At 44.8% G+C, this 24,992-nt stretch overlaps 3 protein-coding genes across 6 annotated transcripts in view; all 3 read left to right on the top strand.

The window, feature by feature from the left end:
* The window catches only part of DENND2B (DENN domain containing 2B), a gene marked incomplete at its 5' end in the record, with an annotated part of 89,353 nt that extends 82,812 nt beyond the window's left edge, over nt 1-6,541 (top strand). For all 4 annotated transcript variants that reach the window (XM_084262648.1, XM_084262647.1, XM_084262646.1 and 1 more), the window contains 6 exons: nt 891-1,068; nt 2,121-2,162; nt 3,134-3,245; nt 4,230-4,469; nt 5,224-5,310; nt 5,673-6,541. In XM_084262648.1, the coding sequence (XP_084118774.1) occupies nt 891-1,068; nt 2,121-2,162; nt 3,134-3,245; nt 4,230-4,469; nt 5,224-5,310; nt 5,673-5,707 (694 nt within the window). In that variant the 3' untranslated portion in view covers nt 5,708-6,541. The remainder of the gene's footprint in view (nt 1-890; nt 1,069-2,120; nt 2,163-3,133; nt 3,246-4,229; nt 4,470-5,223; nt 5,311-5,672) is intronic.
* A 2,280-nt stretch (nt 6,542-8,821) lies between these two features.
* On the top strand, nt 8,822-12,771 carry RPL27A (ribosomal protein L27a). Its single transcript, XM_084263649.1, has 5 exons — nt 8,822-8,894; nt 9,180-9,243; nt 10,491-10,566; nt 11,396-11,570; nt 12,597-12,771. Exons 1-5 carry the CDS (start codon nt 8,892-8,894, stop codon nt 12,723-12,725), a joined length of 447 nt encoding a protein of 148 aa, XP_084119775.1. The 5' UTR covers nt 8,822-8,891; the 3' UTR covers nt 12,726-12,771.
* A 3,444-nt stretch (nt 12,772-16,215) lies between these two features.
* The window catches only part of TRIM66 (tripartite motif containing 66), a gene marked incomplete at its 5' end in the record, with an annotated part of 49,481 nt that continues 40,704 nt past the window's right edge, over nt 16,216-24,992 (top strand). The window contains 1 exon segment of the mRNA XM_084262946.1: nt 16,216-16,435. Coding sequence (XP_084119072.1) covers nt 16,216-16,435 — 220 coding nt within the window.

The raw sequence follows: 24,992 nt of genomic DNA, 5'->3' as shown, positions 1-24,992 counted from the left end.
CCTGCGAGAAGCAGACGTTGTAACCTAGTCCAAAATTAAAGCTCTGAAATGTCTTCATTCCCCTGATGCTAAAACTAGCTTGGTAATGAGGTTCCTGTATTTTTAACGTTTGGGAACTGTGTGACTGTAAAAGGGAATCGGATTCAGTAGATGAATGGACCATTGATGCAAGACATTTTCCCCAAATGATATCAAGCCTCAATGTTTAGAGCATACCAATGTGTATTCTAGAGCACTCTGCCAAGCAGGGTTAATGCCTTTATTCCTAGAGTTGGTCAATAAGCCCATTAAAATCTATTATAGTAAAAATATACTGTTGTCACAAAAATATGTGTACTTTGGAAAATGTGCTTTTACTGGATTTCTTTTGTAAAAAGTACTGATTGCTTGGCGGGGGGGGGGGGGGTGTGTGTGGATGTAAATCTAATTTAGAAAAGTTTCTCTTGAGAATTTTTTCCCCTTGTTTGTGCATTAGTGCTTGATCTAAGAACATCAGTGCTAGGCATTTTGGTACTGACAGGGTTGCAACAGCTAAGAACTGAACTTGCTTTTGGATTTTAAGCATCGTTCAAAGCAGGCAGCTGCTACTGAGTGCTGTTGGGAACACTAAACCTCATCTTCTAAACCAAAGCATCTCCTGACTGCTGTAACGAAACAAACTGATTCTAGTTTTTTACCTTTAGTGCCAAGTCACCTCGAGCTGCACACAGGAGAAACCACCTCACTGCGCACACAGTACAGAAGCGGTAGGGATGGATGGGGCCTAGTCCAGCTGAAGCCAGCAGGGCAGCCACTTGGGCACCTGCATTTTAGCATGCTAAGGTTATCAGCAGGTGGCAAGAGTGCTGGATGGAGAACCTCTGCTAACATGGTTGTTCCTCTCTCTCCAGCACCCTCTCGAGCTGCTCGCACGCAGTGGTGGCCCTGCTGTACCCCTTCTCCTGGCAACACACCTTCATTCCTGTTCTGCCCTCATCCATGATTGACATCGTGTGTTGCCCTACCCCCTTCCTGGTGGGACTGCTCTCCAGCTCTCTACCCAAACTGAAGGAGCTGCCTGTAGAGGAGGTAGGAGCTGGCACCACCATTGTTTGCCTGGAGTAAAGCTGGCCTCACCCTGGAGAGGGCTTGCCATGCACACATAAATACTCACATGTTTAATTTTTAATCTGCCTCTTTGTTTCTTCTCTGCCCTAAACTGCCTCTTGGTAAAACCACAAGAATAGGTTTAGTCTTCTCTTTATTCTATTCCTCTTCCCATACCTGGCACCTTGACAGGCATGAATGTAACCTGGGCAACCAGTAAGTACAGTGTAAATGTGCTGATTTGGTCTGTTTTTTTCATACCTGGAACAAGAAGACATAAGGTGCCATCTGCTATGACACCTATTAACAGTAGTCAGCACAGAAAATAGAACTTTCCCCCCGCCCCCCACTTCTAAGTCTTTGTTACCTCTATATAGGAAATCAAACAGGAGTTACACTTCATCAGCTTTTCCAGTAAAACACCACAAAAAGACTTGAGGGCACACTCTTCTCTTGCTCCTATTAGTTTCTTGACATTTTTCTATGTAATTTTCTTTTCTTGTACTCGCTTTCAAGGCCCTCTGTGCCTCTGGCCCATAAAAATCTGTTTTCCTCCCACTTTCCTAACATTGCTTTCCCACATCTTCCCAGCTCTGTCTTGCAGCTTTGCTGCTTCATCACTTTAATATTTCACACCCTTGCCCTTCAGAAGCCCTGCTGCCCCAAGCGATGCTGCTTTCTTTAAACCCCTCGGAATACTTTCCATCTCCATGTTAACAAAAATTATTAGCAATAACTTGCTTAGGTTTAAGAAAAAAGACCTGCCCAACCCTTTTTAGCCTTCTTTTACATAATAACCTAGCACGAGGCCTATTTTATCTAAACCTGTGTTAAAGTAGACTTTAAACTCTAAATAAAAACTTCATTTTCTCATTTTATAAAGCGCGTGCTTTATAAAGCCTGTTGTGTCGCAGTAGGAATTTGATTCATGTTGAGGCTTGGGACTGTTCAGATGATCTTTCACCGTTCAAAGGCAGACACAATGTTTTCTGTCTCTTCAGATACATTTCACTATAGTGTTTTCTTTTCTTTAGGCTTTGATGGTTAACCTGGGATCTGATCGATTCATCAGACAGGTAAAGTATAGCTTGAAGTGTTGCCTTGCAGTCTGGCAAGCTGTTTATTCCTGTAGCATTGATTAGAGATATTTGGGGGGAACTGTGCAGTGGGAAACAGATCAGGAAAGAACAAAGTGCAGTTTTCTGTTTTACCTACAAATAAGTACTGCTCCATGGGTATGCAAAAGACATCAGGGCTGTGACTGTCAGAAGAAGTCAGGAACTGTATGCACAGGGCAAGGAAAACACCTAAAGATGATGACATCATGTTAGCAAGAAAACTCGTGTGTTGGAGGTGAAAAGGTCAAAAATTGCAAAGAAAGGTCTGATTGAGAGAGGAAAGGTGAAGAACAGTTTAATGTGTTAGGAAAAACAGGAGCCTTGTGAACGGGGAGATGAAGGATCACCATCTCCTGATAGTAACGTGGCACTAAATAATTTCAAAAATAACAATCTGCAGGTTAGATGAATTCCCTGCTGGTGAGTAGTGGCTGCAGAGCTAAGATTCTTGCGTCTACTCGCTTTTGCTGAACAAACATTAAATAAAGAGCAACAGGGGAGGGGACAGACGGACCCAGAGAACAAGATATACTAGAATCTAAGTAAAAACAACCTTCAAAAAGCAAAGAAGCTGCCTAAAACCAACTAGGGCAGCTGTGTGTACACATAACTAGGCTTTGCAGGGTGTGTATTTAAAGACAACTATTTGGAATCTGTCATGTAAGGAGCTGATTGCAAGTTTCTGTATGTTTGCCTTGCTCTTTGGATTATCATTCCTGACTTTAATCTCATTAAGAGTGACAAGAAATTTTGTTTAGAAATACATGATAGTTGCACATAGATTTGCATTATTTTGTTTATGCAGGGATGACAGTAGCAGATACAAAATGCTTTTCTTCAGAATTTTAAACCTTGGAAAAGTATTTGCTGTAGTTGCTGCATTTATTAATGTGATCTAAAGATTTATTAATTTTTTCCCCCTCTGTCAGATGGATGATGAAGACACGCTATTACCTAGGAAATTGCAAGCTGCTCTGGAGCAGGCTCTAGAGAGGAAGAATGAGCTGATAAATCAGGATTCAGACAGTGATTCAGATGACGGTAAGTTAATTTGGAAACAGGGTTTTGTATAAACAACATGTAGGTAGCGTTGTGACTTTCCATCCAGGAGAAAGAAAGATGGGACTTTCGAACTTGAATACCTTTTGTGACATCAAAGATGTCAGGGAGTGGGGGCTGATAGATCAACCCACAGTAAAATGCTGTCAGCAATATTTTTTAATTTCTTTGTAAATGATAAGCACTCCCATGAATACCTCTAAAGCTTTACTCAAACAGAGGCTTGCATTTAACTTGGCCCTCATTCAGTCCAGGTAACTATACATGTTTAGGGGTGTGTCTGAGGTCGGAGTTACTCTTGGCACTTAGTATGTTCAGGAGAGAGAAGCAGGTACCACCAGGAAATAATTTCAGTGCAAGAGGGGCTGCGTTGCCTCTTAAGGTTCGTATTTCTCTCCAGCAATTAGAAAACCAGCCCAGGGTGAATTTAAATGCCTGTGGTTAAAAGGTATGAAACGGGCCCCTGTCCAGCTTTTGAAATTTTTTTCTACTTGTCTGTAATTTACATATGCAAAACTGTTTTAACATGTCAGAAATGACGAAAACCCAAATTCTACAACATACCCGGTTTTGATCAGTTCTTGGTAAAGGCTTATTATCTCCAGAGAAAACATTTTAGTTCTAAGTCATTCAGAAGCATCTCAAGAAAACTTACTCAAGAGCTAAAATACCAGGTATATTTTTTTTATGAAGCACCCGCAAAATGTTTGATTTTCTGTGCCGCTTCCTGAGGATCTGTATTTCTCATTGACTCCTGGTTATGAAACACCAGTTCTGCAGAGTGGCACTTTTGGTTATAGAGCTGCTGCCTGATCTAATGTGTGTCCAGGGGTGCAAGGAGCCAGCGCCCCTCCTTTTGGCTGTTGGCATGGCATGACTAAGCTGACAGGTGATGGTACATGGCCCCGTGTGGGTGATGATCCTGAGAACTCTGATAGCAGCTGATTTTGGTGCCTTATTTTGCAGAATGTAACACCCTGAATGGATTAGTGTCAGAGGTTTTCATCCGCTTCTTTGTGGAGACGGTTGGCCACTATTCCCTGTTCCTAACCCAGAATGAAAAGGGAGAGCGTGCCTTCCAAAGGGAGGCTTTCCGTAAATCCGTGGCCTCCAAGAGCATCCGCCGCTTCTTGGAAGTTTTCATGGAATCCCAAATGTTTGCCGGCTTCATCCAGGACAGAGAGCTGAGGAAATGCCGGGCTAAAGGTAAGGGCGGTTTTCTTCCCCGGGGCACGGGGTTCTGCGTTTTGGCCCGGGCTCCCGGGGAGACGCCTCACTGCACTCGCCAGGTAAAGCCCCGCCAGCCAGGATGGCAGCGGCGGTGGGGGTTGCTGGGGGGTGAGGGGGCCGCAGTGGAGGATGCTGGACGGGGGCGGGGAGCAGCGGCAGTGGGGCTGCCTCAAGGCCTGCCCGGGGCGGGGCGGGCGCCTGTGGCACTGTAGCGCCGCCTGCGGGGGTACGTGGGGACCGGCGGGACTCGATTCCGGTTCCGGGTCACATCCTACGCCCTCCCCGTCTCTGCTGCTGTGGGGGGTTTGCGGCCGTGGCCGCATCTAGCGAGGTCATGGAACCCGAGGCGCGGCCCGGGGCGCTCCCGCCTTGCTGGGACGGCGGCGGGCCCGCTGCCTGGGCTGCGGCCGCTGAGCGGAGACGGGCGCTTCCCGGTCCCGTCCCGCTCGGCTGCGGCGCGCCCCGGGGCGGAGGCGGAGCGGCGGAGAGCGCGGCTAGTCTGCGGGCGGCCGGAGCGGGCAGCGGGCCCGGCGAGGAGCGCGGGCCGCCCTCGCCCCCTGGCTCTTCCGCCCTCGAATCCGCTGCCCTTCAGGGGTATCCGCCCGGTGCCCGTCCCGGTGCCGCGTGAAGCTGAAGAGCCCGTTACCGAGGCAGGAGGAGAGGGCTGGGGGCGCGAAGGGGATTCGGGCCGGCATAGCTCACCCCGGCCGCCTTCCCTCCGCTCCTGCAGGTCTCTTCGAGCAGAGGGTCGAGCAGTACTTGGAAGAGCTTCCAGACACGGAGCAGAGCGGAGTGAACAAGTTTCTGCGGGGCCTCGGTGAGGAGCGTTTTGGAACTATTTCTGGAGTTGGTTGTCATGTCTTTAATTAGGGCTTTTATGGTGCAGCCAGGTAATAGGGTAGTTCGGGTGTGTGGTAGGAAATAGGAAAACAGTGAAAGCACGCTGAACGCTGACAAAGCCCCGTTAGCACTTTGATTTCCTCTTGGAGGGGACACCCAACCACAGGGGAGGGCAGAAGGCGGCGGGTGGCTGACGGTTGGGGGTTCAGAGAGTCATCCGGCCCCGCTGCTGTTGAGCAGAAGTTACTCTGCAGCAAGTACCTTACAATCCAACCCAGGTGCTAAGTGACTGTTCATTGCCCTTGGGTTTTCCACAGACTGATGGTGTGCTTTCTTTAGGAAACAAAATGAAGTTCCTTCACAAGAAGAACTAACTCCTTCCTGCTGAAATGCCAACCCAAGGACTATTTATGAGGCTGCGACGTTTCAGAGCTTGGTGTGGGAGGAGAGCGGAGCAAGCCGACCGCAGCTTTCAGTGCCAACTGATGCTGTTAGTGTGCCAGACAATGGCTCCTTTATGTATTTTGATAGAATTTGTACATAATGTGCTGTAAGCTTTTGTAACTGATTTTTGTAACGGCAGCAGTGAAAACTGTGGTAAATATTTGTATATTCCTGAGAATAACAGGTGCTTTTTTTTTTTTCCTGTCGTATGAATTGAGTTATGCTTGGTGCAAAACTGAGCAGCTGACTGTGTGCAGCTGGCTGTCTCAGCAGAACCACTGACTTCAGGATGTTTGTGAGCTATGCTGATGCCTGGATACTGTGGGGATGAATGATCTGGGGTACGTGGGAGAGGTTGTACGCACAGCCGCTGCTTTCATGTGGCAGAGTTTGGGTTTTGGGGTGGCTTTTTCCTTTTAATTAATTTTAAAGAAATAACAAAGTAACTTGATGATAAGGTACTTGGTTCACAATACAAAACTTCCAGTTGGCTTGAACTCTGGTCAGTAAACTACTTGTAATACATTCTGCACTAAGACCGCTAAACCTGAGGAGATCTCGGCTCTTTGACATGCCAGCTACAATGAGTAGGTACAGTACATCCTTTCCTCATGTATGTATGGTTCCTAATAAACTCTGTAAATACACCTGTTTGTTTATATTCATTGCAGAGCTCTGCAGTTTCTGATGTTGAGTAAGTATAAAACCAGAGTAAATTTCCTGTGATTTTTAATGAATTTGTAATTAAATTACAAAGTGGTTATTACAAATCTGTCTTTTAGTAGGTTTGCTGTTTCATAACATGCAGCTTGATATTTTTTTTTTGTCAGTGTTTTTTGCCAGGGCTGAGACAAGGCATTTTATACCTTATCCTGGCAGAAGCATCTCTTGAAACATTTTCCTTCCCCTTTGCATGGGCTATCAGCAAATTATTTCTTGTCCACTTATCACAGATCCTGCTCCCAGACTGCAGTATTTTCAGGTTGATTTTGTGCTGCCTTGGTCAGGTGATCAGAGTAGAATATGAGCAGCATGTAGGAGACAGAGCCTTCGCCTAAATTTCTGATGAGCTGCTTCATGAGAGTTTGCTTTTCTTTTGCCTTAGCTGCAGTCTGCTTGGGTGGTGGTTGTGTCCCAGTGAAGGCTGCTAGGCAGGGCAGGAATGGTTAGCTGGCCACCAGCCTTCTGCAGAGCAGTGAATTAACACTCACTTCTGATGGGGTTGCGTAGCTCGAGTTGAGAGTTGGTAAGCTTTTCTTTAGCCTGCAGAAGAAAATATAAAGAAAATGTACTTGAGTATATTTGCAAATCTGAGAGATAATTAAAATTAGCTAAAGCTTCCTACTTTCAAAAACTCAAGCCAAACACTGTATTTTTCTTAATTTGCAGTGTGATTCCCTGAGGTAGGATGGCTCTGAGGCTTGCGCAGTTCCTAACCTGACAGTGGTTCTGGTTTGCTATCAGCCTCATAGAACAAAATCGAGGGATTATTCACAAAAAAAAGGTGAAGTCATTTCCTTTTTGCTCACCTCCCTCACACTTCTGTACATACAGAATTTGTTATGTGTACGTGAAATGTCTGTAAAATACCAAGTGCTTTTGATTTAGCAGAAATGTAATCACAGATGTTAATTTCCATTAGTTTCCCTCTGTAATAACCTCTAACAAGTTGCAGAAGGACTTGCAGACGTCCTTCAAAGTGGAAGGAGTAACTTCATGTGTACTGCTGGATTCTGGCTATTGTATAACAACTGCTGGTAAATACATGAGGAAATATATATTGCACTTAAAATTATGGATAAAACATCATCGTTGGCTGAAGGAAGAGCTGCAGAGAGGGGTTGTGACAAAGGCAAGAGTGAGCCACAGAATGCTGACATAAAAGAAAGCGGCGCTGTAAAACCCATCTCCCACATCAACGCTGGTTTCCTCCATCTGCACTTTAAAAATCTTAATTAGAAAGCTTTTAAAAATTATATTACCCATCAATATGTCCCAGTTTTTATAATGTGACTCAGAGGACTGAGTACCAGAGGTGGTGAGGTCACTTTTTTAATAAAAACCTGACAACCTGTAGCTGCCCTACTGGTACTCAAACTATGGCTGCGTGAAACAATCCTGTTACCCAGCAGTCTGTGCTTGAAGGCGTCAGATGAACCAAAAATAGGCAGTGTGTTGTTTTGCCTTCTGTATCAGGTGCCAAATGGTGTTCCTGAGTGTGGACTGTTCTGGGTACCCCACTTAACTGAGAAGGAAATCCTGAAGGAGAACAAAGCCGGTAGCGATGAACCACATTTCAAACTGGTAAAAGATCTGTCTGCAGTGTCCTGGTACAAAATGCACGAGAAACCAAGCTTGAGGGAACAGTAATGCCCTCCAGCATGGCAGGCACAAAGTTGTGTTCAAGTACATGGTATTTATTTTCCTGTTGTTACTCAGGTTTAATAAAGTGCCCAGGCTTGCACATTTCCTCAGCTCTGCGTAAAATCCTCCTTGTGCTACAGCTCGCAGCGGGAAAAGGAGGCGAGCTCTAGCAACTAAGCCGGGCCAGCACCTGGCGCTGGCTGCCCACTGAGGTTACCCCCCTGGGACGGGCAGCTCCTCAGAGATGCTCCCGTTCTATTGCCAGGGCAGCGGCCGCTGCAGCGCCCGGCAGTGAGCCGCGGCTGGCAGGGCAGGCGGTGGCTGCGGCCCCAGGGGCCGCTGCGTGTCCCCTGCGGCCGCGGGTGAGCGGCGAGCTGCGTCGGTGCCGGTGAGCGCTCGCAGGGCGCGGCGGCGCGCCGCAGCCCCGGGCTGTTTAGGCTTCAGAAACCGCCTGAAACCCCGCCGAAGCGCAAATCCGTGGCTGGCTGCCGCCGCCCACCTCGCCAGGGCGGCTCTGCTGGCCGCCCGAGCCCGGCTCCCAGCCCGCGGCACCCGCACCTCCGCTGGTCCAGACCGCCGCGCCGCGCAGATCTCGCGAGTCTCACTCCCCCTGCTACGGGAGCCACAGCGAAGCGTCGCGAGAGCTCGGCCCCGCTCGGCCCCGCCCGGCCCCGCTTCCGCCCGCGCCGCGCCTTGCCCCGCTCTCGCGAGCGCCGCGCTCTTTCTCTTCCTTTCGCGCACGCCGACAAGATGGTGGGTATCGCCGCCGGGGCCGCGCCGCGCTGGGCTGGGCTGAGGGGCCCCGCGGCCCTTCGCTCCCGCGACGGGTCGTGGCTGGGGGGGTTGGTGGGGCGTGGAGGGGAGACGCTTCTTTGAGCCCGCGGCCCGCTCGGGGTGCGGTGAGGCCGCTCGGCCCTTCCCACGGCGGGCCCGGGCCGCCATGGCGCCTGGCTGCGCGGCCGCCGGGGGGACTGCGGGCTCGGGGAGGTAGCCCTGCCTCTTGCTGGCCGTCGTGCTCACAGCCGCTCTCTCTCTCAGCCTTCCAGACTAAGGAAGACCCGGAAGCTGAGAGGACACGTTAGCCACGGGCACGGCCGCGTTGGTGAGTGGCGGGGCGGGCGCTGGGGCCTGCGGCCCCGCAGGGAGTGCGTGCTCGTCGCTGCTTACCCGGTGCGGGGTGGGGCGGGCGGGGAGGCTGCCCGTCTTCCCGAGTCGCAGTAAAATGCGACTGTGGGAGGCAGATGCCACACTGATGGGCTGGTCTGAAGCCTTGCGTGTTGTTTTAGACTTCGATGAGTTGGTAATTTAAGTACTGCTTGGGCAGTAGGTGCCAGTTGTGTGACATCGTAATCTTATGGGACAGAGCACGCTCCATTCAGTTCCTGCCTTTCTTGTCGTCCTGTTTGTGGTGGTACGGGTGTCTTGCACTCCGGCAAGCAAGCCAGAAGCAGGCTGTGGTTATTTTTATTCCTCTTGTGGACTTACCTTTTAGTTGGCTCATCTTGTTGAATGGAGAAGAGGGGACAGAATCACAAAATTGTAGAGGTTGGAAGGGACCTCGAGATCATTGAGTCCAACCCTCCTGCCAAAGCAGGTTCCTTAGGACAGATTGCACAGATAGGTGTCCAGACAGGTCTTAAATATCTCCAGAGATGGAGATGCCACAACCCCCCTGGGCAGCCCGTTCCAGTGCTCTGTCACCCTCACTGTGAAAAAGTTCTGCATCTTGATGTGGAACTTCCTGTGCTTCAACTTGCAGCCATTGCCCCTTGTCCTGTCTCCGCAGACCACTGAAAAGGGGCTGGCCATTTCTCCCTGTCCTCCACACTTAAGATATTTATAAACATTAATAAGATCCCCTCTTAGTCTTTTTTTCCTCAAGGCTGAACAGTCCCAGTTCATTCAGCCTTTCTTTGTAGGAAAGATGCTCCGCGCCCTTAATCATGACATAACCCTCCTCTGGTCTCTCTCCAGGAGATGCCTGTCTTTTTTATACCAGGGAGCCCAGAACTGGACACAGTACTCAAGTGGGGCCTGACCAGGGCAGAGTAGAGGGGGAGGATCACCTCCTTTGACCTGCTGGCCACACTCCTCTTGATGCATCCCAGGATGCCATTGGCTCTCTTAGCCACCAGGGCACACTGCTGCCTCATGGCCAACCTGTCGGCCACTGGGACCCCCCCCAGGTCCTTCTCCACAGAGCTCTGCAGCAGGTCATCAGTCTGTACTGATACTGATACAAGTGGTTATTAATCAGAATAGTTAGCTTAAACTGACATTAAACGCATCTCTAAGCTCAAGTATATTGTATAATATTATTGGTGTAATAAGCTTAATTTTTCTTTTCAGGCAAACACAGGAAACATCCTGGAGGGCGTGGTAATGCTGGTGGTATGCACCATCACAGGATTAACTTTGATAAATAGTAAGCTGATATTTTTAATATATTCAGGCAAAATGTATGTTCTTTAAGTAGAAACAACTAACTTTTATATTTGAATAAACAAAATTCCCTACCATTCTAGTATTTTTCCTCTAATGTTGAGTGTATTGTTAAGCTACAGTCAACTCATGTCCCCATTTACCCTAAAACCAAAGTCCTTTTCACTTAAGCCAGGTGTCTTGATTCAAGAGTGCATTGCAGCATTTGGCAGAGTTGTCCAAATTTGCCTGTTTCCCTGCTAAATGATGTGCAGGCAGAATGTTACGTACATTCAGAATGTGAGGTGAAACCCAAACTGCCTCCTGAGCTGCGCACTGTAAAGACAGGGGAGGTGTCCGGCCAGATGCCGAGGCTAGAGTCACGTCTGGACACTGCCCGTTGTCCTGGTGTGCTGGAGTACTCGGACAGTAACCACTAATCTATATTCACTGGCTGTGGCCATTCTTGACTCAGTCAGTCACCAGGTTAGTGACAGGAGCCCTGGAGCTCTTTGGGCAGTGCAGCCCTCCCTGGGTCCGTGGGCTTGGGCTTGTCCCAGAAATACAGGGCTGGCCCAGCCTTGTGGATGAGGGGGGTCGAGTTGTGGGTTCAAGGGAAAACAAATGCTTCAAGAGAAAATAAGTTACCTTTGTTTTGGATACTAGTGTTATTTACACTAAAACCCTGTGTATGTTAATACAAATAAAAGTATAATGTGACATTCTTATTTTTTAAATCAAGCAAGGTAATTGCTTGTTGGTGGTAATTTGTGGTCCTACCTACTCAGGATGAATTAAAATGTGATCTAACAAGGAATGTGTTTCTTTCACAGTCACCCTGGCTACTTTGGAAAAGTAGGCATGAGACACTATCACTTGAAGAGGAACCAGAAGTTCTGTCCTACTGTCAATTTGGATAAACTATGGACGCTTGTCAGTGAACAGACAAGGCTCAACTATGCAAAAAACGAGGCAGGACTGGCCCCGGTCATTGATGTTGTGCGCTCGGTAAGTTTCTGCTCATATGCAGGGCTGCAGCTCCTGGTCCTTCAGGTGTTGCCTAGCTTTGTGTAGCCAAGTAGGAAGATGATGAACTGCAAATAAACTGCAGTGCTTGAATATCTGTAAGCTTACCAAGACAAGTATCTTGGCATATAAGTAGTAATGCAGGTACTCTGACTTACTCTTTTTTCCTGTAAGAACTTGCCTGATGTTGGGAGGTGGTGAAAGGTGGCTTGTTTAAAATGTTACTGCAAGTATGCGTAAACACATGGCAGAAGTAGTCTCATTTATGTGAACTCACTTCTCTGATACCGAGACTAGAGTCACATCTTAACATGTTTGATTGTCTTGGTGTGCTATAGTTCTCGAACATAAACATCTGATCCCTATTCACTGGCTGTGATGTCCCATGTCTCAGCCAGTCACCGAATCAGAGACACGAACCAGTCTGCCATGGAGGCATGGTTAAGAGTCACAAATTAAGATGCTTGTGTTGGCAGGTTATACCGCTTCTAGCAAGTGATGACTTCAGCAACTGTGTTATTAAGGGACCTTGTGCCATGATTGTGCTTTAAGTGTTAAAATGAAAAGAGAGAATTCCAGTGGTAGAGAGCAGCTGTTGCTGTGAGGTTTACAGCAACTTCTGTGGCATATTGAGATGTGCAGAAGAGCCCACTGCTCTGTCAGAAGTACTGTGACGCCCTGCAGGTGAAGAGCACCAAGCAGAACTCACTGGGTAGCCAGAAGTGCAGCCAACCCCTCTTCCTTTGGAACAGGGGTGACAAGCTGATGACTGAGATTTCACAGTGGTTTCTGTATATAGACACCTAAATGACAGAAAAGTTCAGTTTACAGTTTTTACTTTTTCTCTGAACAAATGCAGCTCCAGTAGGTAATGCAGGGTACCTTCCTTTCAATTTGTGCCAATTTTACGTCTGAGGCAGGCACTGAATGAGGTCATGGTTTTAACCAGTGTGTGCTAAAGCACGGGTCTGAGCACAAACAGTTAACCTTTTTTTTTACTCATTCTAGGGCTACTACAAAGTCCTGGGCAAGGGGAAGCTGCCCAAGCAGCCTGTAATTGTGAAAGCAAAGTTCTTCAGTAGAAGAGCCGAGGAGAAGATCAAAGAAGTTGGTGGTGCCTGTGTGCTTGTGGCATGAAGGCCTTGGGTTTATTCAAAACATTTGAATAAAGACAGTGTAAGAATGTGCTGGTTTACTGAGCTCCCTGGGGTTTTTCCCCACTCGTCCAGGCACTGGTTGTGCTTAAGCTTTGTCTGCTCCGTTATTTCTGGCCCTTTCTGAGCAGTGGTGGGTTTCTTGCTGCCGCCCGGCTCTGGCTCCCGTTGCCCTGTACCAGCGCTGCCTGGTTCAGTCTCTGTGGGCGGTGGGATGCGTTGGTGCGGCCCTTTGCGGTGGGCTGTGAGTTCTATGCTCGGTGCTTGATGCGGGGGGACCCGCCTGCGGAGGGGTGTTGCCATGGCCTCGCGGAACGAAGCAGCACCGCGCGGGCCGTACCGTGCCCAAACGGGCCGCGCTGCCGGTAAGCTCCGCTCGATAGGCCGCTTGGGGGGGTGGCGGCGGCAGAAACCGCGCCACCTCGCCATGGCAACGGCGTCCGGCACCACCTCGGGGAGGCCGCTTCCGCTGACGTAGGGCGGCCCCGCTAGGAGTCGCCGAGTCCCGCCTGAGTCCCGCCCCCTCCAGTCACTCATGGCTGGGCGAGGCGGCCGTTGGGCGCGTGGGGGCGCCGGCTGGGCGCGTCCTCTGCCCTGCCTTCCCCTCCCCTCCCCTCACAGCCGCCGGCGGCAGCGCCCCGGGGCTGCCTGAGGCTCCGTCCGTCACGCCGGAGGGGGTTTGAGGGACCCGGGCAGGCTCTGCTGCCCGCTGGCCACCTCCCGGTTCTCGGGGTAAAATACTGGCGGGGAGCATTTCCGAGGTGTAGGAGGGAAGAGTAATCGCAAGCAAGCAGCATTTATTGGCTTAAGAAGCGCCTGTGAGGGCTGATGGCAAACCCCGAGGGAGGCTGTCCATGATGCCCAAATAAGGGATTTTCCTGTATAAAAACAGGACAAATTAAGCTAAATAAAGACCAACTAACTTTCGAAATGTAAAACCTCTTCCTTTTTGTTTGGGGTTTTTGGTTTTGTTTTTTCAAAACTGATAAACATTGTGCTTGGGTAGATGGGGATATTTTTATTTTTAGTCTGTGTTTTCTATATTCTTGGCAACTTACAATACTGCTAACAAAGCAATTATAGGCAAAACCATAAAAGTTGATGTTGCAATGTTGTAAAATGCTGTAATGAGCCTCCTGTAGCAACATCCACATTTAATGGAGGGAAGAAGATAAATAAATCTGATTAAATCTGAGGGAAAAAGGAACACAGGAAACTGAAAAACTTGCATAGAATTTACCCCTAAAATACTGAAATTATAAAGTTCCAAGAGTTGCATTATTGCAGACAAATATGTTAATACTTTACCAGACCTTCCCCCTGTGGTACTTGGATGCTGCACTGCTGTTTGTGTTGGGGTGGCTGTTGCCTTCCCCAGGCCAGGAGCGGCCTGTGGGTCCTGCGGCAGCCCCCAGCACAATGCCTTTCCTTAGCCTGCACTCACACACCGAAAGCCCAGCACTTTTCATAGAATCACAGGATGGTTTGGGTTGGAAGGGACCTTAAAGATATCTGGTTCCAAACCCCCTGCCATGGGCAGGGACACCTCCACTAGACCAGGTTGCCCAGAGCCTCAACTTTTCTTCCTGTTGCAGGTGTGGCTCAGGCTGCAGATTGCCCCCCCAGCTCTGCCCACCTTCACCCGTTTCTGCCCTGTGTCCTGTCGCTTCACCCTCACAGCCCATCTCCAGATGAAATTGTTTTCTTTGTAATTGCTGCTGCTGGACTTGGTGTTTCCTATTTGCATACCTGTGTCAACAGGAATATAAACACTTTTGATTGTCCTCATCTGCCCTCCTTCTACCAAAAGACTTGTACGTAGTTTTATATGTCATGTACAAATGCATAAGTTAAAATGTATGGTAACCTGCTTCTCAATCCTCCACGGGTTTGGCCTCTATGGTGATACAGCATTTCCCAGTGTTGGGCTTTGTTTGCACTGATTATCTCTGCATGGATGCTCTGGCCCCAGGCTGTGGTTTCTCTGTCTATACAATGCTTTAGTCTAAGACCTCAACTTCCTACTGCAGAAATTACATGTTTTTGTAGGTGCTGGTTTGTCTTCTTAGCAACAGTTGTTGCAAGATACAATAGAGATGGAGTGAGCCATGAAGCTGTGCTTCTCTAATGACATTTCCTCTGAAAGAAGCTTGATGAAGATGCACTGTATAAAGCGAGCTGATGTAACACACACTGATACAGTGTTTAGTAGTTGAACCACAGGTGCAGCTACCACAGCTCATTTCTAAAGGGTTTTCTAGTTTTGAAATTACAATCGTAAATTTTAGAGGCAGGTTTGAATTTGTCTAAGTGAATTCAGTGAAGCTGGTGGACTTGATCCTAGAACAGGTCCTAGAACAGGAAATCTGATGCAGACTTTCAGAGATGGTCTCTTTTTTTCTATATTTTGAATAGCAAGGAGTTCAGAGTGCAACACTTAAAAAAAATGGTTGTAAATTTCTGAGATATTATTATTTTTTTTTAATCAAAGAAAAAAAAAAAACAAACGCACTTACTAACCATTTCCACTGGAATCTGACCCCAGACAGAATCCCTCAAGAGAATAGACAGCTGTAAGATTAGAATACATGTCTGGTTGTAGCTGCAAGTTATGTACTGCTGGTAGCAGGGCTACTATGCCAAGACAATGGGCAGCTCCCCAGGGTCTGGCCCCAGGAGATTTGGGCAGCTGGAGGGGTGATTCCAGAGGGGATGAGACTGTATTTTAATTTTTTGCCTCTGATGCAACTTACAAGTTTCCCTTTGCAGGCTGTATCTAATCAACATCTCTCAAAATCTCAGGATCAGGAAGGAATGTGAATGGCAAAACTGAGCTTAGGTAGGCAAGAGGAACACTGTCCTGCTTGTGGAAAGCTCAGGTTTGGTCTATAATTTAATCTGTGGTCATTTCAACAGCTGAAATTTGATTGCTGCAAAGTGCATTTTATTAAATTTCTATAAAGAAGATTGGCAGAAGATGCTGTACATTTATCAAGGCAGGTCTAACATGCCTCCCTGAAATGATGGACGTATGGTCAGATATGCGTATTATTTGCTTTACATTAAAACTGTAAAATATTAAGGTGAAGTTGTAAAAGCAGTCGGAACATATCAGCATTTTTACTGCACAGTTTCAGTGCTTCTAGCAGGAAATGTACAGCGTGTGACAATTCAGCCTGGTAACAGCTTTGTAAGTAGATCAATAGAACAGATTACTTTAGTTTTTACAGAAGTTGCAAATACTATCGAGAGATAGTGGGATCATGGTTTGTAAACCTTAAACCACACTTTCCTGCACAACAACCTGCAAAGATATTCTTTTTTGTAAAGCAGGTACGTGATTTTCAGCTGCAAGGAACTTCCTTTTTCTTCACAAGGACCAAATAAATGTTGTTTCTGAGAACGTGCATCCCGCTGTCGCCTTCTAGTTTGCGCTTGAGTGATCAAGTGTTTTGCTCAGTGAAGGGGTTGTCATGAGCCATTTTGTGACTCTTCGCTTTTTCGATGTTAAACTTCAGCCAGCACAAATGGAGACCCTGGATCTGCTGAGGAACTGTTTGGTGTGCAAATGGGACCTGCGGAGGAGGGACCCCAGAATGCTGCCTTGCCTGCATTCCTTCTGTAAGGACTGTCTTCCGGATTTGATTCAAGGCTATAGCTGTATTCCCACCGAGTATGAAGTTCTGTATGAAGGTAATATTTAAGAATCTCTGATTCATGCTCTTTGTATTACAATACTTAATAGAAACAGAGGGGTTAAGATGTACTTTGTGTAGCCTATTCCTTTGCAGTACTGCTTTGAAAGAACCAACTCACAGACTCAAGGTTTGTATGAGCAGAGGTGGATTGGGAACAAGCCTCCTTCATGATGTTTCACGTGCAACAGCAATGTTTTGAAGAGAAATGACAGTCAGGCAATGTTTAACTTTTTCCAGAATGAACTAAGTTTCAGTTAACAAGTGTGACATTATGAATATTTTATTTCCTTAGCTTAGTAACGGAATAAATGATACAAAGCAGTTTCTGGGCTACATCTTTATCCAATCTTTTGGACATGTTGGACTTTTTTATGGTACCAGTTGTGGTGATAGAATTATTCTTCCTTCTTTTCTCCTTCCACACTCCCCTGCCCAACCCCCCAATCCCATTCTTTGTTCCTAACAGAGGACATAATAATTGTTATTGGAATATGTGTATTGTTGTGCACTGAAACTCTTCCTTCTGTCTCGTCATAACTGTGGTTTCTTCCTCTCTGAACCCTTCTGGCTGCAGGTTATACTTTAACTCACCCTAACAAGCTGAGTAAACCAGTGAGGACAAGAAGCATTTTCTGACTGTGGCTTTTGAAATCCTGAAATTATGTGTACAGTTTTTGGTAGTGATGTTAATAGTAAATAAAAACCATTTTTTTGAACAAGACAGGACTTAATTGCAGGATACAGTCATTTTAACGGAGTGATCCTTAATTGCCATGGGGAAGCATTCCAGACTCATTGCTAATTTATAAGAGCAAAGGCATGTGGATTATTTGTATTTTCACAGGCTTTGAACTCTAGATGAATAAGTGGTATAATTTAGTATCCCTTCTGTAGCAGATTTTGGAAACACATAGGAAGAGAAGATACCTTTTCTGAGGTGACAGTAATCTGAATTGACAAGGTAACATAAACTAGACAAGTTCAGGTTTGAGAACAAATGGAAACAGTGTGAGGAGATCACTGCTGAAAAGCTAGCAAAACACAAAATATAAAGGAAAATGACTAACTTAATGGCAAAGGGTACAGAGAGAAAAGGAAATAAAGGTAAGAGAAGACAACAGAGAGCACAAAGCAGTCATTTCAAGTAAATGTCTCCTCAGAATTTTTAATGCTCAGTCATAGTGGGCTTAAAGTCTGAAGGACTTTATCTATAGTAAAGCGCTGTTGAAAATAACTCCTCTATTACTTTTTACATATCCTCATTTGACACCTAAGCCACTCCTCTCCCCTCCTTTTTTCTGTTTGCTGAGTGGAAGAGTGAATTCATATCATTTGGTGATCTTAGATGATGTACAGTTAGAGGTTCTTGTGAGTTGTTAAAAGATTAGATATCTCCTTCAAGCTCTTGAGCAGACTAGGAATTACTTTTCTGTAGGAAATCTGAATAAATACTAGGTTATTTCTGTATATTTTTCAATTTCCCTGTTTACTTCCTCCTTCTCTTGTAGATAGGGAACTTTTATGGGAAAGAGCGATATTAGAGAAAAGAGATAATGGTGATGACCTAATAAACTGAGACAGCAGGTGCAGACACTCAGTTAATATATGAGCAAGGGGAGCAGCAAAACCAAAACATCTGTGTCTGTTATTTAAGTCAGTTGCTGAAACTGCAACTACCATAGGTCAGCCTCACTAAATTTGTGAAATCCTTTGATGGTGTGATGCCAAATATTGCTTATCTTATCTACACTGATTGGTGGGTTGGGGGCAGAATAATATCTCCTCAATTTTCAGTGTTTTCTTTAAGTATAAGTGTAAGTAAGTGCTAATGGTAATCTGTAAATGAAAGCGCTAAACCATTTTAGCGAAGTAAATGTGAAATGTTGCCTGTAAGAAAAACATGTTCTGTACTTGCTATGAATTCTTTATGCAATATATATGGATGGAAGGAGTGAATGTATTTCCAAGTGAAGTCAATCTGACATTTGCTACAAAAGCCTACTGGAATTTGTGGGTTTTGTCATGCTTTACTATAAGTAGCACTATACTAACATAAAGCTCACTTCTAGTTTATTGTTGTAAGTATTAAGATTGCTGAGAAGATGGAAATATGAGGTCCTGATATTTGATGGGAGTTGACGTTGGAAACTTACCTTTATATTGTATGTGTTTGAGATAGCTTCTGAAAGAATGTTACGAGATAGCCAGAACTCTTGTGGAAAAGCTGCATAGAGTTCATTCAAAGCTGTGAGAACTCAGTGTTTGGAAGTAATTTGAGAGGGAAGTAAAAATTATCTCTCCAAGTTTGGTTCCTACATAAGCTTTTTTTATGAAGAGGACTTTAAGATTCTCAGTCTTTCTTTCTGCGCGCCACTGTCACTTTCCTTATTTATACCCCCTTCCTTCATGTAACAGAGAACCCCCATTCTTTGCAGATCTGCATGCTGTGTGTTTCCAGTTGGTTTAGTGCATAGGAAATGTAAAGACAGGGATTGGGTAAGAAAAAGAGAAAACTCCCCCATCTCCTGAGAAGGAAATGTCTCAGATGAAGACTTCCCTTGGCTCCTGCCTGTGTGAGTTGTTGCTCCCAATGCAGTGTGAATATGAACAAAACTGGTTCTTGTGTGTTGCTTTGGTTTTTTGGGTCTTGCTCTTTCTCACCGAGTTCTGAATACATTCAAACCTGGCTTCATCCAGGTTTCTGTGCTTATTGCTCATTTCTGAATTGGAGGAGGGTGCCAAAATAAATTACCCTTATCTGCAAATCTTCCTCTCTGTAAGATGTTCAGTGCTTTATATTGTTTTAGTGCTTGAAATATTACCAACATACTCATTTCAAGAGTAGATAAATGGGGACTAGCGGAGGTGCATTGTTGTGAGAAGTTCATGTTTTTGCAAGACTATCTCAGCTGGGGGGTTGGGGTTTGTGTTTTTGTTTTTCTTTTAAAAACGCATCACAAGCCATCACTACTCAATCACAGTTTAAACCTGTTTAGGCAGATCAGGAAAGATATACTGCAACACCTTGCAGATTTCTGCTAACTGATATCAAACCGTGGTATTATTTACACTTTGTGACTGAATTGGGTAACTTGTCTAACCTGCAAGTACAGTTTATGTAAAACGTGATTAGTAGTTGCCCAGCTTTGTAAATTGCTTTGGGAAGCGATAGGTTTAATTGTATCATGTTTCTCTATTGAGCTTGTGTGTTGAGCTATTTTCTCTGAAATTCTATTTTAAAAGTGTGCTGTGGCTTTTTGTGTTTCTTGAGGTTGGACAGCAAAAATAATGGAAAATGACTGCATAATTTCTGTCCACACTCTGTGTGTGTAAAAAACTGTCCCTGTTTGTGTTATGTTAGCTTCAATATGCAAGAGATCCCCACTTGAATGCCAAGAAATAGAACAGGTTTACGCATTAGCAAAGTGCAAACTGATGAGATAAAACTAAAAGAAACCAGACTATTAAAGAGAACATGTGATTTCCACTGTCAACAGACATTCACTTGCTGCATTTTATTATTTCCAGATGAAAACATACGGTTTTCTTTAGCTTGTAATGTAGGTGCTATATGTAACCATGGACCTCTAATTGTGAAAGCTGGTTAATGAGGCACATCCAAAACTCAGCCAAGTGCTGGTTGCACTTGAATTTTATGTGTTCAGAGGTATCTTCAAGGGGGCTTATTTCAAGAAAAAGATTGAGCTCTAGGACTCTTCTGACTCTAGGCTCATTTTCAGTATGATGTCTTGGCATAAGAAGTAGAGTGTACTGACTAAAGGAGAATCCAGGTGTCAACACGTGGTGCCTTATCTTGTACTAAGTCTGTATGTGTTTAAAAAAAAGGTGCAACCACAGAATTCTTTAAAACCGTATAACCATATTTGGGCTTACAGCAGAGTACAGTTTGGCTGCCTTGGTGTTACAGCTGCTGTATCTCCAGGAGCCAAATAACCTTGCTTTGATGCAATCATGTAAGGCAAGTGATGCAATGCATCACATCTATTAATTCTGGAGGAGAATATCCATTTGCTTTAATTAGATCCACTTAACACCAAATGTGTGTTTTATTTCTAAAAAGGGAAGCTGAAAGGTAATTCTGAAGAGGGAAACTGTTCATAATGTGTATGTATATAGTCATCTTCAAACAGATTTAAAGTTACTCAGTCTTTCTTACTATTGTTCAGCTGCTAGATCCAAAATGCAAGTGAAACAATTGGGGGGGGGGGGGGGGGTTAGTTATATAAATATGAAGCAGTAGAGTGGGAGGTTGTCTTCAGAACTGTTTCCTGTAACCTATAATTGGGTCTCCAAGGAAGTGTAAATTATGCCTGCAGCTTGAGCTGTAGCTGTAGCTAATGCTCTCTGAGAATAATTATTCTGATGGTTGTTGGAGGATAAAGAGTGGAGGAATAGGTGCAACATGTGGGCAGCAAGTATACATGTGGTGTGTATAATAGCTCCATTGTTTATTTCTTTATGCTAATCAATTCTCATGATAATAATAGGTTAATTATCTGTATTGATTTATTTCTGAGGCAACCAGCTTGAGGGTTCTTTCTATTTAAACCTGATCAGACTGGAAGACCTTGAAACAAAACCGTGAGCTGTGGCTTTTGATGTTCAAAAGGTCTTTGTACTCAGTTTCCATATGTGGTGGAGAGGTTACAGTTTGCACTTTCAGAGGTGATTTCTGAAGATTATCCACAGCTCTGTCACTTACAAATTAGATTGCTACAATACAGGTGGAGTAAAGACTTGCAAGCATTCAGAAATTTCAGTTTGTTCCTTGTGCTTCAGCAAAGGAACAGCTGCTGTGAGGGTTGCTACCTTGATGTCAGCCTCCTAATCCCTGTGTCCAATGCAGTGTGGCAGGTCTCATAAACAGGAATGAAAGTGCTGTGGGATGCGAGAGGTCTGACCTGTGGGGAACTAGGGCTTGCACAGTATATGGTGGAACCTGGTTGTTTTCCTCAAAGCCAATTTTAGATATCTCAGGTGTAGAGTTGGAGTGTCCAGACTGGATGCCTGTACCTGACTACTGGATCCATTGCCTTTTTGTTTCCATTTTCTCCAACCCACGGTCTAGTTACTGTTGCTAATGGGAGCATGAGAGTGGAAACAAACATGTGGCTTAAAAAAGGGTCTGTAAGCCAATTCAGCTAAGTAAACACCTGCTGCTGAAGCTTTTCAGGGCTGAGGCGTGCATATGTAAGCATAAGAGGCATAGACGTCTGTATGTCTGTATGCATGCTGCTTTCTAGTGCTGGTGTTTTTTTGTGGTGGTGTTCAGGTGCGTTAGCCTACTATGAATGGCAGCTAAAAGTGTAGTGGAGCCCTGCGAGGGTGTAAGTATAGGAGTATTCCTCCACATCCCTCACATGAAGAAACTTTGCTGGAGTCTGTTTAATACCATGTGGTCTTTGGTGACTGATAACTCAAATATGCTGAGAATACCTTATATGTGGTTTATCCTGCACTTCTGAAATAGGGTTTTGTTCTGCACGTCACAATGATGAGGCCTTACATCTGACATTAGGGTCCTTGCTACCCTTTTAAAATTCATTCAGTGCAATGTGATGTCATAAATAATGATTTCAAGTGATAAACAGCAGGAGGTAATGAACTCCTAAAAATAATTTATGCAAACATTCCTACCTCCTTCCTACAATATAATTTCCATACAAAACTAGAGCATGTCAACCACTCTCTTAGCTTTTTACTGCTTCTAGAGGTTTTGATGATGATAATGGACTTAATTTGGGTATCATGGTTGCACCATAGCTCGGTTTGGCTCCTGATCTCTTAATATGTAAACTGTTGTTTGAATCCTGTAATTCCATGTTGAATTGCTATGAAGATCCAGAAATTGCATCATTCTCACACGTACAAACAGCGAGTCTCTAGGGCTTCTGACTATTCTTCCCTTCACCCACAGTGCTGTAATAATGATATATTTAAATAAGCTGTCTGCAAAGAACAGGTTCTTCAAACAAATTAACATTGTGGTTTAGAGGCAGTGGCGAGGAAGGAAGGCAAAAAAAGTATTTAGGGAATGATCTGCAAAATGTGCCATGGGAGTGAATGATGTTGTAAGACCTGCTGCTACCTGGATCTGGAAAAGCTTTTCTCTTTCTTTCTGCACGCTTGCTCCAGGCTACTCTGAGGACTGAGAGAAGACCCAGGAAAGAAAGGAAGTGGGATGCTGCTATTCACTTTCACTATGGGATTTTTGTACCACTACTACAGGAAAATTACAACCAAGGCGAGTTTGACAGAGGCCTGAACGAATCTTTCTTGCCAGGGCAAGAAAGGAGGCCAGAGGAAAAAAAAATATGCACCTTTTAGTGGCTCAGTACATCCTTCTGCTCAGCTGATTTGTCAGCATTTCTGACTGAAGAAGGGGGAGCAGCCCCAGGTAGTCTCTGGGAGGTCTAGTGACTTCAGTCTGCGGTACGGAAAAGACTAATTCGAGGGAGAGCGCTGTGTGTGCCCTTCTGCTTAATAACCACCCGCTCCCCGATGGAAGTGACTTTGTGTGTAGCTCTCTAAGTGACTGTTTATCCAGAGGACAGGTAAGGGGTTTTCTAGGAATCATGCTTTACTGGTGATGCGCACTCAGAGCGTGAGCACAGCATAGTGTGGTCCCTTTGTATTGTTGAAGTAGCTGCTGCTTGTGGCTATTTGTAGATACCGACATAAAGTTTGCTTAATTTTAGGTACTTGCTTCAAAAATCATACTGTAGTGTATTTATATGCCAAGCTATCATTAGATTATTTTGGGAATTTATATTGAAAAAGGATGGACATTTCCAGGGAGCATAGGGTTTTATTAAATGGAAAAAAGTCAAATAAGAAGCCCAATGAGCTGAAGATATAAATCCATCTCCCATGCCTTAAGGCTTGATAAAGCTTTAAATACAGAATTCAGTTCTAGGGCAGGCAAGAAGGTCCTTATGGATTAGTCCTCCTATGAGTAGGAGACTACTTTCAGTACACTATTGCCATTGTGTCCCTGTTACATTTCCCGTTATCTGTAATGCTCTTTGTTCATATATTCTTTATATTTTTTATTAAGTTGAGGGCTATACTTGTCTCTTATTCATCTCAAGGGGTTTTTAGGTTTGAAATCATAATCGACAGTTACTTGGATATTTAAGACATACTTTGACACACAGTGAAAGCTGTATTTGATGGTCTGTGGTAGAGAGTTTAATACAAAGTTCTGAATCCTCTGTGTGTGGGACTTACTCCATGTGTATCTCTGGAACAACACTGATTTCAGTAGCATAACTCGGAACTAAAACCTGGGAAAAGAATTGTCCCGTGGCATCCAGGACATCACTTTGTAGATATCCCCTAATATTAATCAGCTGTAATGTCTGTGTCCAGAATCACGGCTGTTCCATCTTAATGCCACTACATTTCTCACTATGTATATATATATATATATATATATATATATATATATATATATGTGTAATGAGGCTTTTGCACAGAACTGGAATCCACATGTAATATATTTTTGCTTAGGGTGACATTTATTGGCATTTTCTTTAAAGATAGTTTAAAGCACTAAAAAGATGGTCTTGCCTTTGTCAAATTGATACCTTCTTTATAGAATGTATTTCATGCTTCCCTGGTTTGTAACAAATTAGCAGAATTTAAAGTTCACATAAAGGTGCCCGAGGCCATGAGCATTCCATTAAATATCATTCAATTGGTATAATTTGATTTAACATTCTGCACTAACTGGATAGTGTTGGAATGTAATAAAATAGTAATTTCAATATTAAGGTTTTTTTACCTTATGTGGCGTGTAGACCAAAGTTATCTGTGCTATGGAAGGTCCTGAGCACGGCTTTTGTTTCCCAGTGAGCAGCTGGTCCCAGAAATGTTTTGCATAACACTGCTTGCATGTTCATCCATATGGCATGTAGCTGAAGGAATAACTGAGTCATGCATGTCTTACTTCAGAAAGTAACCCATTGATGATATCTCCTTTGGTCATTTTGCAGCATATTACATAGTCTCAGTACAGGGTTTTCTCTCTGCATTAGTCAGATCAAGAACTAGTGTTGTTTGGGCAATGCTGTTTTATAGGAGAAAGAAACTGGATCACTGCTTCAAAGGGCTAGAGGCGATTCCTTGTAAAGTCGGTGAGTGCATGGTTTCCGATCGACTGTGCAGAGAATTAGAGCATGTCCTGTGGGACTTACTTGAGAAGCTGCTTGCAAAGTAGGCATTTTGCTTCCTAGGTTATCAGTCATAATGTATCTGTCTTCTTATTTCTGCTGCTGTTGTGACTCTGCTCACAGGAAAATTTGAACACTGTTTCACCTTCTAGGAGTTAGCACTAGAATTCACTGGTGCTTGTGGTAAGCACCATTTATAAGGAGTTAGGAGGGCACTGTCTGCATCACACATCTTGCCTTATGTACAGCTCCTACTGCTCTTAAGTTTCTCTAGAGAACTGAGCTGCTAACTGATATCTAACACACAGAGAACCATAACTTGGGGAAGTGTGGAAAGGTTTCAGTGTGATTAATATA

This window comes from Gallinula chloropus, assembly GCF_964237585.1.
Source record: "Gallinula chloropus genome assembly, chromosome: 4".
In the NCBI taxonomy this organism is placed as follows: Eukaryota; Metazoa; Chordata; class Aves; order Gruiformes; family Rallidae; genus Gallinula; species Gallinula chloropus.
The sequence above is the reverse complement of the archived record's forward strand: the minus strand, read 5'-3'. Positions and strand labels throughout refer to the sequence as shown.